Source organism: Balaenoptera borealis, assembly GCF_965194805.1.
Source record: "Balaenoptera borealis genome assembly, chromosome: 14".
In the NCBI taxonomy this organism is placed as follows: Eukaryota; Metazoa; Chordata; class Mammalia; order Artiodactyla; family Balaenopteridae; genus Balaenoptera; species Balaenoptera borealis.
In genome coordinates this window covers 73,444,708-73,462,086 of record NC_138875.1, presented here as the reverse complement: position 1 = coordinate 73,462,086, position 17,379 = coordinate 73,444,708, and the positions used below count along the sequence as shown (strand labels likewise).

Here is a 17,379-nt window from a genome sequence, read left to right as displayed (position 1 = left end):
AGGTCACCCAACAAAGTCATGAGACACGGATAGATGGGGGTCACCCAGACACAGGTCACCCAGATGTTGTCATCAGGCACGGACAGACACTGACACCGATATCACACAAACAACTTAGGGTCACATGGCCGTGTCCTAGAGACATGGAAAAACATAGCGTAACTGGGACAGTGTCACCCCGGGAGACGCAGTGCCCATGGCATCCACGGGCATGACTTAGCAGACACGGTATCACACTCAGCATGGGATACACCCCATCTGTCACACAGGGACATGAGTGGCCACCCACACGCACAATCACATTCTCTCACACCACGTGTCCAGAGCAGAGAGGCCAGGCCCCCCTACAGGAGCGCAGACCCAGGGTTGAATCCTGGCTCCATCCCTCCTTCTGTGTGTCCTCCTCCCTGCTCTGAGTCTCATTCTCCTCTGAGAAAGGGAGAGGGAACAGCCAGCAGTCAGGATACCGTGCAGAGTGGAATAATGCTGGAGGGGCCCGGAGGAGAGCTGGCATACTGCAGGCGCTCAATAAAGGCTGTTGCTTACAGCGTGGTTTTGGCTGCGGGAAGCCCAGCCTCAGGCCAGACAGGCAAGCCTCTGGTTCTTCCCGGCAGGCCTTGGGTGCAGTGCCTGCAGCGTCCTCGGGCGTGGATGCCCCTCGGGGGGATTTCGGGGCTGGCTCAGGGCGGGGAGTGGTGAGGAGGGGAGAAGCCCAGGCCACCCACTCACCCCCTCTCCCCCCGCCTCGTGAGCAAGTCTGGCTGGGCGGCTGCACCACCTTGGATGGGCGCCACCTGTGTCTTACAGGGCTGACCACGCCCCTTCCCACAGGGTGAAGTATCTACGGACCCAGGAGACGTGCCCACCAGGAGCCTCTGCCTCTGCTGACCATACTCAGGAAGCCGGCATCATGGAATCCCCCTCTCTAAGAGCCCTGAGCCCACTTCCAAGGCCTGGAAGTCCTCTTCCGAGGTCCATCCTCCCAGGACAAACGTGTCACAGATGTGAGCACCCCCAAGCCCAAGGGGTGGTCAAGGGGTGGCTGTTTGAGGGGGGTGGTGTGACCCTAGCAGGCTGGTGTCCCGCTGTGTGGGAGTGAGGCCCCTCCAGTTCTGGACATGGCCCATGATGGGAAGAGAAGGCCCAGGGGCTGGTGCTGGGGCCTCCATCTGTACCCGATCCAGAGCCTTGAGTGTCACCGGCAGGCCTGGAGGGAGCTGCACCCAATCCTCAAACCACTCTGCTCCCAAAGACGGCAAGAAGCCTGCTTGTCAGGGGAAACTTCCTCCCCCAACAAGTGAAATTCTGTGCCTGGGACTCTGTCCAGCCTCCAATCCCATCAGACTCATGGCACTCACGGGACCCTCCATATGACCCAGGGATTCTAAGCCTGAGCCTTGGAGCCTGGTAGTCGACCCAAACATGGGTGCATAGAGGATGTAAGTCTACAGTTCACCCGGGAGCCCTGGGCAGACAACCCTGCCCAGCCCAGGGCTTAAGCTGGTAGAATCCAGGTCACTAGGAACAACTCAAGACTCAGAAACTCCATCAGGCTTGGGTTCAAATCATGACCCCATCTGGTACCAGCTATGTGACATCCAGAAAGCTAATGAGCCTCTCTGAGCATTAGTTTCCATTCTTTTGGAAACTGGAGATAAGACCTGCCTCCCAGGGATGTTGTCGGGATGAAATGTAATCATGGCTTTGAATCCTCCCCACACCCATCTACACAGATGTCCTTGGCCAGTCCCGGGGAAGCATTTGTTGCACGGATGATTTTAAAAGACAATCTGGAAAGTGGGGCCGAAGGAAGCCGTAGACCTCTGCCCAGCCCCCAGCTCCCGAATCCCTCCCTCCATGCAGCTGCAGCCCCTTCCCTGGGCTGCGACCCCCTGCCCCCGCTCCGGGCCCCTCCCCTAGCCACAGGAGGCCCAGACACATGTTGGAGGGGGCATTATCTGTGCTCAGTTGACTGTAAACGTTTAAGCGGAATTGACTGTGTACTCAGCCACTTTCAAACACAACTAATCTTCATCGGGGCGACGGGAAGTGAAATATGTTATTGTCGGCAGCAGTAAATTACCCATGCCAGAGCTGGCTTGTGAGGCATTAAGGGCCGCGGCCAATGTACTCCTTCACCCAGCCACCACCCGCCCGCAATCCATTACCGCAAATGGCCCTGGTCACCTCCGCACCAGCCGGAGGGACGTGGGGCCAGCTGCCAGCTGCCCTGGCCTGGACCCCGCCCACCCTGGGCAGCAGGGTATGAAGCAGACTGGCAGGGGCCGGGGAGGCGAGGCCTGGCTTTGCGCCGCTCTGCCTCCCGGATGCCTGGGCAGGAGCCGTGAGAAGACGCTTGGCCAGGGGATTCTTGGAGGTCGGCAACCAGATGAGATGGAGGCCCAGATGGCGAAAGGGATTTGGTCCAAGGCTTACCTCTGTCGCCTTCTGAGCCTCAGTTTCCGCATCTGTAAAATGGAGCGGTTCATTCCTTGTTTCACAGTTTTACAAATCTCTTTAACATACGGCCTACCAAGACAGCTAGCTGGATTCCCACATCTGCCTCTGCATTTCAAACTGTTGCGATGTTTTGTTTCGGTTGAAGCATAGGAAGAATACCTGACCTGGCACAGATGTGTGCTAGAAAAGGGAAGAATATTCTAATAGTCTTCTCAGATGATTATGGATATTCTACTTTGATATTAAACCAAGAGTCCTTCTGTGGCAGTTCGTGAAAGGTTAGCTGCAGTATGGCACCTGAAACCACATCCATTAACTCTCAGATTCTGTTAAATTAAAACCCATTGGTCTATTTTGCCCTTTGAATGGATCTTTTACTCATTTTGTAACACTCTGCATTGGTCATTGGGAACGTACTGGTTTACTGAGTTATGTAGCTCTTCCAAATGTTGACATATTTCATGATACAATATCCAAAAAAAAAAAAAAAAGTTACATTCACTATTACCACCCAGCTCTTTGGTAAGCCTTTCCGTAGGAAGCTGTCAAACCCAGAGCGGCAGGTACAAGTTCTCCAAAATTCAAATTTTTGCTTGAAAGTCAAATTTTATCATTGGCAACAAATACTATCAGCTGACAGGCAACTTTGTGCATTTTCGAGAAAATACCTGCCAAATCGCCGAGCCGGCAAGGCTATAGTTTGTCTGTGTGTCATTATTTAGAGTGAAAATGATGCTCTGTGAAAAAAGTGTCTAGTGCAGCTTGTAACTCAAACAGTCACATGGCACTTTTCTGGGCCTTTCTGGGTGTGCTTCCTATTTTGTCACATGGAGTATTTAAAAGACGTGTACTCAAAAGTTGAGATTTTTAAAAATTAAAATTTTTATTTTTCATCAAGAACATTCTTAAGTGAAACTAGCTGTCGAAATTTTAACCGAGGGAGTGTTCAGGATGAAAAATGCAAACATCTCTATTCCATGTTGGTGCCAATGCCGTGATTCATGCTATGAGGCCAGCAGGTTTTATCCACCCATTACTTTTACACCATCAACACAGTGAAAAAGGGCAAGTAGGGACTTAGGATTATTATGAAAATGGTCTTGATCTCACAGGCTCCCTGAAAGGTGCCCCAGGAGGTCTGTGGAGCACACTTTGAGAACCACAGATCTAGGGTGATGATCCCTGGTGCCGCTAGAGGCGTTGGAAGACGCGGATGAAGTCTGATGGGCAAAGGGTCCTCAACGAGTTGCTGTCCATCATTGGATACCACCGTCCCTGCCCCTATCATCAGGCTGCCTCTGCATTCCGGGGGCAAGTGTCCTCCACCCCCACGTGCAGCTCCTCCCTCGATCCCAGCCCTAAGTGAAGCTACTAATGGAAACCTTTTGGCTCTTTCGAGATCCTGTTCAAAGTCAAGTTCTTCCTGAACACAAGCCCTCAGAGAGGATCATGTCTCCCTCCTCTGAACCTCCTGTCCACTCAGCATCTCTGTTCCAGCCTCACCTCACTCTCAGCACCCTCATTGGACATAATACGTCCTCAACAAAACCACGTTGATCCAAAGGAATGAGGAGATGGAAATGTGACTCGGCCAATGGCTGGGGCTGATTAGTGACACTGGCTAACTGTGGTTAGCAGACCAGAGGATCCTGGGAGATCCTGCTATGAATCCCAGAACATGGGCATATCCCCAAGAGTTGAGCACCAGGGACCAGCACCCTGGGGGGACTGGGACGGGTGGGGCTTGGAGGAGAGGAAGGGGTTACACGTTTTCTGACGGCTGACCCAGAGAAAACTGTGACCTTGATGAAACTTACATCTGGGGGGGCAGTCCTTCTCGCTGTGTGACCTTTGGCGAATCACTTAACCTCTCTGGGCCACGGTTTCTGCATCTGTCAAATGAAGAGTTTAAATCAATCTCTAAGATTCCTTACAGCTCCCCAATTCTCTGAGTCAATGATACTCATGTACTAATGGTCCTTGACGTTGACTGACACTCTGACCTCCTGTGAGAGGGAGATTCAAGCTTTCTGGGACACTGACATTTGAACGTAGCGTTGACATTCAAATGTTCTGTGACATCATCCAGTGATATCGACATCAAACAGTCTATAATGCTAACACGTGAAAAGACATTATGCTGACATTCACAGGGGCTGTGGCTGACATTGAACGCTCTATGACATCAGTGTGAATTGAGTGCCAGCTGTGTGCTGGTCACGCCAACAGCCAGGGGAAACCTGTGAGTCCATAAACTGTCCCTTCTCAGAACTTTCCTTTCCAGGAATCTAGACCCCCATGGTGGCACCAGAGAGTGGCTTCAGGAGACCTTAGCTGTCCCCATCTCCCACAGTCCATCCTCTTATATGAAGGATTGATTTTATCTCAACATAATGCAAAGGTAACTTCCATACAAGGTCCTATGGCCTTCTTCCAACCAGATTCTGTCCCCCCAGAACCCAGAGCCATCATTGCTGTAGGTGCAGTTCCCTAAGATTTCCCTCCCCCCTGATTTCTACCCAGGGCCTTGCCAGCTGGACCATGCTGGTGGGCATCAAGGAGGAAACAAGGCTCAGGGTGGGACCCACAAAGGGCCGTGGAGGAACGGTCCCGGGACCGTGGCTCAGCCCCCTCCTCCTGTCCCCTTGTCTCTCTGGCTGCAGCTGGGGATCCTGGGGGCCTCTAGGGGCAGGGGAGGCAGGCACCACAGCGATGTCTGCTCCCCAATCCCCCTGAGGCTGTTGCCCAGACAAAGATTCCAAGCCCTGACTGGCTTTCCGTCTCCTGCCTCTCAAAAAAAAAAAGAAAAGAAAAAAAGAAAAGAAATTCCTGCAAGTTGAACAATCCTTGTGTTGGATTTGGGAGATGTTATTCCTAGTGACAGACAAGGGCAATTATCTGCAATCCGCCAGCAGTTTTAGCCTAATTTCATTACTGCTGTGCAATTCTCCCTGAGCTGCTAGTCTATCAATGTCTTCCAGAACGGATTAGCGGGCACTTTCTTCATCTTCAAATGAATTTTAGCTGTCATGCCCTTGATGAATAGAGCAGGGACAGGCGGCTGACCTGGGCTGGGGAGTGGCCAGGGGGTGGCAGGCAGGCAGGTGGCCTCAGGGCCTGGCGGGAGGTGAGGTGGTGAGGGGGGACCCGGGAGGTGAGTGGAGGCGGGACACAGGAGCCATCCAGCCTTCCTGGTCCCCTCCAGGCACAGGACTTAGGGCTGTTTGGACCCACCTACTGCGGCTCTGCACACGAGCACCCCCTGCATCTAAGGACAGGACACAGGAAGGGGCTCTTTCCTGGAAGCGTGTTGCCGACTGACATCAGGGGCCTCACCCGACAGCCCTCTGGGTCACCCCCTGCTACAGCACCTCAAACTTTGGAAACTCCCACTCCAAGTCTGCCTCCGTAAGACCACGTGGACCTCACAGGAGCAGAGTCCAGCGCTGTCCTCTCACTGCCGTGTCTCCAGAGTCCAGCTCATAGGAGAAGCTCTGTCAGTTTTCGCCACGGGACAAATGACTCCAGCTTCCCTGCAGCTTGGGTCGGGGGCCGGCGCAGGCTTGCCACGTGGCAGGAGCCCAGTTGCTATCAGATGAATGGCTGATACCCCAGGGACTGATTAGGAAGAGGGTGGCGAGGGGGGGAAGGGGATGCTTTGTGGACCACCTACTATGTGTCAGGCACTGTGCGAGGCGCTTGGCTGATGTGGCCTCAGTTAATCTCAGGGAGGTGGAGCCCCTAAGCCTAGGGCACAAGCAAGTTGGGAACTGGAGAACCCAGCCTGTCTGGAATCCTCTCTGACTCCCCAGGGAGCACTGTTTTGGGAGCACTGGTGCCAAGTGAGACTCTGATGGGCGGGATGAGGCCCCAGGGGGGGAGGGGAGGAGCCACGGGCAGAGGTCACATGGGACTCAGCATCAGCAACATGGGGTGAAGACCACGCCTGCTTAGGACCCCCTCGTCCCCACTCCCCCCCCCAAAGCCTCCCCTCCCCCCAGTACTTATCCAAAGTCCTGGGAAGAGGGGCGGTGGTGGGTTCTTCCCTTTTACCACGTGTCTGTTTCCAACTTTCCTGGCCCGGCTCTGTGCCCTGGGAAGCTGACCTCCACAGGCTTCCCATCCTCTGGCTTCCAGGAAGGATCACCCAATCGGAGGCTGGGGGTCGAGGGAGAGGGTGAGTTTGGGGTATGCTTGCCTCGGTGTGGCATTCCCGGCAGCGGCCGTGTCCCTTTGAGTGCGGGGGCCTCAGTGTCCCCGGCTGGCTTGCACCTCTGAGTACAGAATCCCTCCATGGAACTCTCTTCACTTGTACCATCCGAGTGGGGCGCTGGGGCCGGCTGGACGCTGCCGGACGCGGGTGGGGGCGGGGTGGGGATCTGCACGGACAGCAGCTTCCATCTTCCCCGCAGCTGCTCTGTGCCGGCACCAGGCTGGGCCGCCGGCATCCCCTGGCCCACTGGAAACTCCCAACTGCTCAGTGGGGTGTGCGATTTCCAGAGGGGAGCACTGGGGCCCCAGGAGGCCTGGAGACTGGCTGGGGCGCCCAGTGGGGAGATGGGGGAGTCGGGACCTGAGCCATCCTTCGCCTGCCCTCTAGCTCTGTCACCTTCCCCGCCAGGCTGCGCACACTCAGCTCTTAGGCTGACGAGAACCTGGGGCAGTGGAGGGCTCCTGGGGCTGTACACTGATGGTTCCTCAGAAAGACCAGATGTTCAATTTTGTCCTTAAAAGGCAGTCTCGGTGAACCCTTTCTGCCTCCTCAGTCCCCAGCAGGCCCCCAAGTCAGCAAAGGGAAGTTGAGGCCACGAGAAGAGGGGCTCCCTCCACAGCTGCTGCCCTACTGGCCCCCTGTACCCTCTTTTCCCCTATACCTCCCAGAACTTATAAGAGAAGGAAGATCACTGACTGGGGGCAGCCCGGACCCCCATCTTACAGGTGGGGAAACTGAGGCTTGGAGAGGCAAAGGGACTTGCTCAAAGCCACCAGAAGGTCACGCAGAGCTGAGCCCCACCCAGGAAGCCGACCAGCCCTCCCCAGGGCTGGAAAACAAGGCTCAGACCTGCCAGAGCTGGCCTTCCTCCCCCGCTTTCAAGTTCTGGTCCTTTTCTCCAAGCACCCGGGGGACTGTCCCAAGTTTATCGATTGCCAGGGTAGCCTCCAGTCAATATGGTGCACTTTGCTAATTAATCTTTTCCAGATAATTGCAGGAAATTATTGGTTGGTGTGAATGAGGGTGGAGAGGTGGCCTCTGTCCCCCCCACCTGCCCAGAGCGGCTCCTGGCAGAGCCCAGGATACCGGCCTAGACCCTCTGCCCAGCCTCCCGCCTTTACCCACTTCTCTATGCCTTGAATCTGGGGCAGATGAACCCTGCTCCCTCCTGCACCCTGCCCAGTCCCCTTCCAGAATCCTCAGCCCAGGCCTCCCACCAGGTCAGCTCTCCTGGGATGCTGTGGGAAACACTGGAAGCAGGGATGGTCCCAGGTTCAAATCCTGACTTTGGCAACTACTAGCTGTGCAACGGGCAAGTTGTGTGACTTCTCTGAGTTTCAACTGAAAAACAAGATAGAGCTTACAATCTGCATCATGGGCTGCTCCGAGAGACGAAACCAAAGAAGGCATTTTAATACTGATTTACTGTGACCTCTATGAATAGTAATAACAACTCCAACAATAGCAAACATGAAGCAGGGGCTTTGCCACATGCCGGCTACTGTTCTGAGTGTCTGATAGGCGCTATTATTATGCCCATTTTATGGAAGAGGAAACTGAGGTCCTGAACTGAGGTCACACAGTGAGAGGCAGAGACTGAATCCCTGCCTGGGATGCCCATGGCCGTCCCACACGGTGTCACCAAGCCCAGAGTGGGGCCCGCCATGGAGCAGTGTCACCAGGAGCAAGCCCTCCACATACTCATCTCAGAAGCCAGGGGACGCCAGCTGTGAGTGGGAGGGAGATAGGGGTGGGATGCCAGGGGTGGCACAGGCCTCAGAGGCACCCATCGCTTCCCACTCCAAGCCCCTTTCCCTAAAATTCGGGCTCCACCTCAAGGAGCCTGAGAGATTCATCAGGGTCCCCAGGGGCTTCCCCAGGCCCCACAGTAATTAATCATAACTGGACACTCTGGATAAAGTTTCCCATCCCTTTGGGGTTTCTCTCGTTCTCCCAGATACCATTTAATACATCACCTCGCCGGGCTGTATATACCTGCTCCTAATAAACCTCTAAGACTTTAATGAACTAAATAGCAAATTACTTTTTTATTCAAGAATGAAATTTCATCATATTCATAATTCATATTTTATTTCAGACATCTGCTGCTGATTACATTACATTTAACTAAAATTAGATGATGCTCAGAATGCAATTAAGCTTCTGCCAAATTCTTGGGCCCACCAATGCCGGTGCGGCTCAGCGGGGGCCGCTAGGAACCTAATATGTAATTAGGAGCTATTTTCTAGCTGTTTTTAAAGTCTGAAAATTAGCTGCCTTTATTAATCACACAGACAAATATAAAGTGGAACCAACGCTCGCTGAAATTTCTAAAAGGGATTTTTTGTTTAATTATACACCGCAGAGGGCCGCCACTCGTTCTGCATGTTGATTTGTTGTGCACTGACATTTTGACAACTGGTTTTCAATTTGTCTGTCGTAGTTAGGCAACAACAAAGCCGACGGTAATACTTTAACTTTCAAAACCTTCAGTGTGCCGGAGAGAGGGAGAATGGCGGGCCTCGCTGCGGGGCCTGCGGCTCGGGCTCTCGAAGCCACGGGAGCCAGAGACACGGGGAGAAGGATGGGCGAGGGCCGGAGGGACTCGGCTGACAAGCTGGGCGGGGAGGTGGCGGAGCACTGGACCGGGAGTCCGGAGGCCAAGGTGCGAGACCCGCTCTGGGGACTGGCTAAGAGGAAACCCTTCCCCTCTCTGGGCCTCTGTTTCCTCCTGTGTACCATGGAGGGGCTGGCAGCCCGAGATCCTTTAAGAAGCGTTTAGGTGCTAAAACTCTGTCTTCTTTTTGTGCCAGACCCTGTGCTAAGTGTTTTCTGTGCAGTGTTATTTAGCCCCTGGACCTTACGAGGGGGACCTTCTATTATCTTATCATACAGAAGATGAAACTTAGACTCAGTGATATTTGGCACTTTCGCCGGCCAGCAGGTGGCCACACCAGAACCCAAACTTGTGGACTCCAGGATCTGTTTCAACTACAGTATCCACCTGCCTCGCTCGGCGGCCCTGAGCAGGGGCAGCTGTCCAGCCCTCATTTCCCATCTGGTGGCTTGGACATGGTGAGGTGGCTTGGACATGGTGAAGCGGCTTTGCAAGGTCTCAGGCTGATGCTGTGGTCAGCTGACCTTGCCTTTGCCCACTTGGTAACTGACAGCTCTGCCTGGAGCCCTGCTGGGGGCCGGGGAAGGGGAGCGCAGAGGGGGCTGCAGCATGGAGCAGGATAGGACCCGCTGATGGGGCCTTCAGCCCCTGAGCTCACGTTGCTGTGTGGCCAACACCTCCCAGTGACATCCAGAGAGTCCTCGGGGCAGAGTGGCTGTCGAGGGGCCCGGTTCCACCCCACAAAAACAACAACGATAATAATAGCAGATGGCTTTTCCCACACGCAGGCGCCGTGATACTTTCATGCCTGCACCCTCCCACTGACACTATGAGGTGGTTCACAGCCAGGTTTGGCGTATCACAGCCTGGGTTCAGACACAGCCTCTGTCACTTCCCAGCCATGGAGGTCTTGGCCAGGCTGCCCCACCTTCTGGGCCTCGGATCCACATCATTAAAGTGAGGATCCTGACGGCACCAGCTCTCTGGGTTCTGGGGAGAACTGAATAGGATGATGGGTGGTTGGCTCAGATGGAGCCTCGGCCACTGAAGCTACAAGTTACTACCCCACTGGACAGATGGGGCCACTGAGGCTCCGCAGGGTTAAGGACTTGCCCTGAGGTGCATCGCCGAGCTGAGAACTGCACCCCAGTGGACCTGATCGCACAGCCCATGCTCTCACCCAGCCCCCTGAGGCCACTGAATGCCCACCGTGGAGGGCTGGAGAAAGGTGTGAGGACCCCCTGTGGGGTCTGGGCTGCCCCATCTGGCCACCGTGGCTATTTCCAGGGCCCGTCAGGGTGCCTTCCTCTCCCACCTCTCATTCCCTCTTGTCCCCTGGAGGGGGGTGCCGAGCAGGGCTGGAGCCGAGGCGTGGTGGCAGGGGGCTTCTACCCCGACTGACCCCAGGCGGGCGGAACCAGTGCTCACCGCCTGCCAAAACCAGTTTTCAGGAACCAGCCCTGCCTCCCCTCTTGCCTCCAGGCTCTCCTGATGAAAATGCCACTGGAGAAAAGGAGGTTTTTTGGGTGACAATGAAACTGTCAATAAAATCTCAAACGCAAGGATAGGCAATGACTATTTCACTTCCCCTGACAGCTGAGACTCTGCTGGGGAAGGAAAGTGATAGGCATCTGCTGACATCGACAGCACTTCTTTCGGAGAACAACCCGCAGGAGAGGCCGCCCCCGGAGACCTGCCTGGCCTGGATGCCATTCGGGCTGGGGTGGCTGCAGTCGCCAGAGGAGCTAGGGTCAGCCACGGAGGAGAGGCTGGACGCCCGGACTCAGTCCGCTGATTTGTTCATCCCACGGCTCCCTCTGAGCTCTGACATACGCCAGGCTCTGTGCCAGGGACCGCAGATGCAGAAACGAACCAGGAAAACCCCTGCTCTGAAGAGTGTTATGATTTCAGTTGCATCCCCGGCAAAAGAGATGGTAAGGTCCTAACCCCTGCTACCTGTGAACGTGACCTTATTTGCAAATGGGGTCTTTGCAGGTGTCATCAAGTTAAGACGGGGTCATGAGGGTGGGCCCGAATCCAATGTGACTAGTGCCCTTATAAGAAGATGAAATGTCGTGTGAAGACAGAGACACAGAGAGGAGGTGGCCACGTGACGACAGAAGCAGAGACGGGAAGGAGGCAGCTGTGAGCCCAGGAAGGCCAAGGATTGCCGGCCACCACCAGAAGTTAGGGAAGAGGCGGGGAAGGATTCTACCTAGAGTCTCAGAGGGAGCGTGGCCCTGCTGACATCTTGATTTCAGACTTCTGGCCCCCAGAACTGTGAGACAAGAAATTTCTGTTGTTTTCAGCCTCTCAGTGTGTGGTACTGTGTTCCAGCAGCCCTTGGACGCTAATACGAGGGGCTTGCATGCCAACTAAAGAAGCAGCGAAGAGGCCCCACCCCAGGCAGGAGACTATCTGAAAAGGCCCCTCTGGGCACCTGGGTAATCCTTCCATCTGTCACCTCCAGTCCGTCTGTCCCCGTTGCTGCCACTCCCTTCCAGCCACTGCCATCTCTCACCTCCCCTTATCCCCCTGCCTCTGTAACACCACAGCCAGAGGACTCTCCAAAGCACAACTGTGACCTGCCCTCCCGTATCTAACACCCACCATGGCTCCCCAGGGCCCTTAGGAAAAACCTTGCTTCGCATTGGCCCAGGCCCTGTTTCATACAATAGGTGCCATCTGAACACCGAACCATGTGTGGCTTCTCTGCACCTGCTCCAGCACTGCTCCCCTCAGTGCCTTTGCTGCCTAGAATGCCCTCGCTCACTTCCCAGCTCAGCCAAAATTCTGCAAAGGCACCTCCTCCTCCAGGTAGCCTTCCCTGATTCCCTTCCCACACTCTAGCTGGGACACATATCACGCCTCCCTGGGCTCCATGGTAACTCGGAACCTGCCTCTCTTTACTCTCATTGTCATTTTGCTTAGCTGGCTCTGCCTGTGAGCCCTGGAGGGCAGGGACAGGTCTCATTCACCCCTGAGACCCTAGCACCCAGCACATTGTTCAAGGTCAGGTAGTATGTCTACTTGATCCCTCGGCCCCAGCCAAACTCAGGCCTTGGCCAAGAAGCTGGCTCTGGGAACAAATATTAGCTCAGCCACCTAGACCTGGGCCAGTTACTTTCCTGCTTGTGACACTCAGATTGCCCAGGGTAGGGGGAGAGAAACTGGCTTTGGGGTCAGAGGACCTGGCCTTGAGTCTCACTTACCAGCTGGCCAGCCTTGGGGATGTCGCTTTATCTCTCTGAGGTTCAGCATCCTCATCTGTGAAATAGGAACAGCAGTGGGGCCTAATTATAGTGATTATTAACGGTTTTTGTCATTATAATGATGATCAATTCATTGTCATTGTAATGCGTATCATGTGGACTTCTGTCTCTAAAAAATCTTTCAAGGCCACATTCCCTGACCAATTCCTCAGAATTGTGGATCATACACATGCCCTTGTGAGACTGCCCAGAGTTTCTGTTTGTCATTTAATTCTTATAACTCTTTACATATTAATATGTCACCCTCCCAACTGGATGACATCTTCCTTACCTGTAGGGACAGTGTCATATTTCAGGAGCTTTTGAGGGACCCAACAACTGCTGGTTGATTGATCTGACCCTTCACTGACTACCCAGGGCCTAATACAAATCTGAAACAACCTGGACACTTGAGCTGAGGAGCAAACTGCAGGGTAGAGACTGCAGAGTGGATCTGGAGTCAGGCAGACCTGTGTTTCCACTTGGCTCTGCCTGCCTCTAACAGGCTGTGAGACTGAGGGCCAGCCCTTTCACCTCTCTGCTGAGCTTCAGTTTTCCCTTCTGCAAAATGGGGGACAGAATACCCACTTCTCAGGATGTCTGGAGACATGAAGGTGCCTGGCACACAGCAGACGTTAGATGAACAAGCAGGTATTGAACCTCAGAGTCCTGGGTTCCATCCCAGTGCCACCCTTTCCTGGCTAGGTGATGTTGGGCTTGCCCTCCCACCACTCTGAGTCTCAGTTTCCTCTTCTGGAGAATGGAGACAACTCCCACCACTGAGAACTGTTGTGGGAAATAATTCGGTCCTGCACGTCAAGCCTGACACGGGGAATGTGTGCATTTACTGGTGGCTGTTATTCTCTTGCACCGAATTTTATGAGTGTCCAGACCTGCACTCCCCTAGGGCCAGGGCCCCCTCAAGGTCTGGTAAGTGGAGTGAGGAAAGGATGCAGATGGGTGCTGGCAGCATCACCCTTCCCCCAACGAGGACATTTCCTCCGCCTCCCCACCCCCAGCACTTCAAAGGACTTTAAAAATGCTATTTGTTCCCCAGCCCCTGGTTGCTGGGAGAGGGAGGGTCTGTGGAGGCCCTTCTTTCCCTCTGAGTGAAAATAGGATAAGAAGGGAAGAGCCCCCTGCCTTCTGACCAAGACCCCGACCCCCACCCATTCCTAAACCCAGCAAAACCCCTTTAGAGAGGTGGTCTGGAGAGGTGGGCTTGGGGATGGCCAGGTTTCCTGAGCTGAGGGTAGCCATGTCGCAGGCAAGAGTGGCCACTTTCTGTCTCCCTACCTTCTCATCCATCCATCCATCCGTTCATTCATTCACTCATTCACTCTTCACTCTTATCATGTGCCAGGCACTGTGCTAACTTGGGGAGGGGGCAGCAGTGAGAAGACAGCCTTGGCGCCTGCCCTCGGAGAGCTGGCAATTGACTGGGGAGACAGGTGACGTAACAGCAAATGACGGCACTTTGGAAATAAAACAAAGAGAGAGGTGGGGTGGGGTGGGGGTGCTCCAGGCAGAGGGAACGGCAGAGGCAGAGGCAGAGGCCCTGCAGTGGTACTCGCTTCCATCACCATCACCGCCATCCTCACTCTCACCTGCCTGGTCCTGCCCATGTAGCACCGGGAGGGAGTCCATGTTTATTTTCCAACTCGTGCACTGGAATGTAAGCTTCCTGAAGGCAGGCACAGGGGGCCTTCCTTCCTCAGTGACGCAGACCAGCGCCCGGCACAGGGCTGTCCCTCAATCGTATTTGTTGAGTGATACGCCAAGTGAATGCATAGGCACCGTGTTAAATGCCCTACACCTGTTCCTGCAGGTCGTCCCTACACCCGCCTTAATGGAGGCGATGGAGTTGGCTGTCTCCACTTGCCAGATGAAGAAACTGAGGCTTGCCCGCAGCCATACAGCCAGCAAGTGGCAGAGCTGGGATTCAGATTCAGTTCTCCCTGAGCTCTTTTGCTCTACTGCCCAGGCCTGGAGGGAGGCGTGGGGTTGTAGCAGACAGCAGGCCCCCTAGCTACCCCCAGAAGGAGGCAGGTCGAGAGAAACAGTGCTGCAGGTTCCATAAATAACCCGGGTCCCCGGGCCCTGCCTGTGGTTTAGCAGCCCGAGAGAGTGTGTGTGTAATACAAACAGCTCTAATCCCCTGTCAGTTAAACTGGATATCAGAGGAGACAAGCTTCCGAGCGGGGAGGCCTAATTGAATCGAATTGAAAAGGCGGAATGGGCGCCCGGGACGCCGGGAGGGAGCAGGCGCGCGCGCGCAGCTGCCTGGGCCTCCCCTGCCCTGGGCCGGGCGGGCACCGCAGCCCCCGCTGCAGGAAGCCGGGCTTGGGGGGGCATCGCAGTAATGGGGGGCGGGGGGCGCCCCAGCCGCGGCACTCCGCCCCCTCCGGCCTCCCCTTTATCTGCTGGCTCTGCCATTTTTTCTCCGTCGCTGACCCTTTCTCTGTTCCCTCTGTTATCTCGAATAATGTCACTGCCTCTTTAGAATCTATTCATCAGAGCAGAAAGAAGCCAATGCTGACACTGATAAAAAAAAAAAAATACCATCTGTGCCTGACGGGGAAGCGCTCTCAACCCAACCTCTGGCGCCCCGGCCCGCCCCTTCCTCCCACCGCCTGCCATTGGCGGGGGCGCCCGGGGGTAATCAGATTCCGCTGGGGGCGGGGTGCCCTCCCACAGGTGGTGCCCCGGCTCACTCTCCAGAGCCCTGGGGAGATGGGCTCTGAAAGAGGTCTCAAGGCCGGGCGGTTTTCCATCTGCAGAAGAGCTTGATTTGATCATTCGAGGTTTTTAAAAACTGGTTGACAGCATTTAAAAACCAGGTTATTTTACCCCCAAAACCCAGATGTCTGAATTCTCCTCAGAAACTAAATAGAAATGTTGGGCAATTCAGGACCTACCACCCTGCAAGGCAACACCTGTCGGGAGCTTGGGGTGGAGGTGCTGCACCCTCCCCCAGGCCTGGCATTTCTGTGTCGCCTGGCTGGCCCCTGGAGGCTTGTGAATGTGAGACCCCTTGGTGGGTAAGGTTCCTCAGAGCGGGGCTGAGGGGCAGGTGGAACACCCCAGGGTACTTTTCATGGAGCTGAAAATAATATCCTCAGAAACAATCAACCAAGGCCCAGAGAGGGAAGGCCTCAAGTGTAAGTCACACAGCATTTTAGAAATCTCCGAATTCGTGGGTAGTGCTCTCCTCAACCACATGAGGCTGGTGGGGAGATGGGGGGTCGTGACTCTGGTCCCACTATACCTCCCCTCCCCGCTCCCCATCAAAGCCATGAAGACTCCTGCATCTGTGTGCTATCACATCACCCCTCCTGGAAGCAGGCTCTGGTCGAAGCTCCCTAAGGGTGTCAGGGGAGGTACTAGCACCCAATCTTCTCTCTCCTAGGGCAGGACTTCGCATCAGCAAAACCCAGCCTCGCCCGGCAAGGAAAGCAAAGGAAGCCCCTGGCTTTGCCGTCAGACGCTGCTGCATTCCAATCCCCGCTCGGCCACCTCCCAGCTGTCCCGTCACCTCTCTGAGCCTCAGTTTCCCCACCTCTGATAATAACAAGAGCTCCTGCTTATTGGACACTCACTCCACATACCAGGCTCCAGGCTAAGTGTTTGATGCGCATTGTTACCTAGTATTCCCACTTTACAGACGAGGAACCTGACGCTCAGGGAGGTGATGTGGCCACCCCAAGCCCCACAGCTGGAGGTGATCAGGCCACAGAACAAGGCCAGACCTGTCTGACCTCAGAGACCACAAAATAGGCATCACTGGGAAGATGAAACGAGGGCACAAGGGCAAGCTCCTGGCACGGTGAACGGGCCCCATGATTTCCATGGATGGGGCAACCAAGGCCCAGAGAGGGCAAGAGACTTGCCTAAGGTCACACAGCAAGCTGCCTTTTGGTTTTCTCTCCACAGCCAGAGCATCTTAGGAAGAACACTGTACTGGTGTCTAGAGACCCATCTCAGGGCCTAGTTCCTGCACCTGTTGACTTCGTGGCTTGGAGCAGGGACTCCCTCTGGGCCTCAGTTTCTTCATCTGTAAAATGGGGCTCACCACACTTTCCTCACAGGCTTGTTGTGGGTACAGGTGGAGAGAATGATCGTGAAAGCATCCAGAGCCACAGGCCAGCAGGCCTACAAGGGCAGGAGCAGCTCCATCAGTCACCTAGCTTCCCCAGGGCCCAGCCCAGTCCCTGGCATGCATAGGTGCACATTTAATATCTGCTGAATGAATATCGTCCATGAGCTCAGGGGCCAGGATCTGCCTACAGCCCTTGGCAGTCGTGGGGAGGAGGGCAACCCTTTTCTCTCCGGGCAGGGAGGAGGCCCGGGGGGAGGCCAGGTGCATCCCAGGAAAGCCTCGGTGTGCCCCCATCAGCATTCATGGGGGACACCTCAGCCTCAGCCAAAACATTATGTAAATGCATCGAAATGGACGTTTTCCTTATCAGATGTAAAACACTGTGTGAGAACAGACCCAGCTCAACTTCTGTGCGGGGGGGTTTTGGCAGAGCAGCCTGCGAAAGAGGCCCAACTCTTCCCCCCCCCCGCCCCGCCCCCGTCTCTTCCCCTACGTGTGTGGTTAGGCGGCCTCCCCGTTAGCCCACGAGTGTGGTGAGAATGGATGCGTTCGGCCTCCCCACCCCTTCCCGCTGCTTGGAGGGAGGAGGGGCGGCCCAGGAGGAGAGGGAGGCCCCTTCCCTCCCCCTCAGGCTATGGCCCCTCACTTCTGCCCCCCGTCTTCAGGAAGAAGCAGACCCCTCAAGAGGGCCCAGCAGCTGGACTGGGCCACTTCCTACGGCCGCGTTTGTCACATTACA

The 17,379-nt window shown here is 55.1% G+C and overlaps 1 protein-coding gene across 1 annotated transcript in view; it reads right to left on the bottom strand.

The window, feature by feature from the left end:
• Positions 1–4,304: 4,304 nt before the first annotated feature.
• Positions 4,305–17,379, bottom strand: part of MVK (mevalonate kinase) — a 38,150-nt gene continuing 25,075 nt past the window's right edge. The window contains exon 11 of the mRNA XM_082354503.1: positions 4,305–4,352. Coding sequence (XP_082210629.1) covers positions 4,320–4,352 — 33 coding nt within the window. The 3' untranslated portion in view covers positions 4,305–4,319. The remainder of the gene's footprint in view (positions 4,353–17,379) is intronic.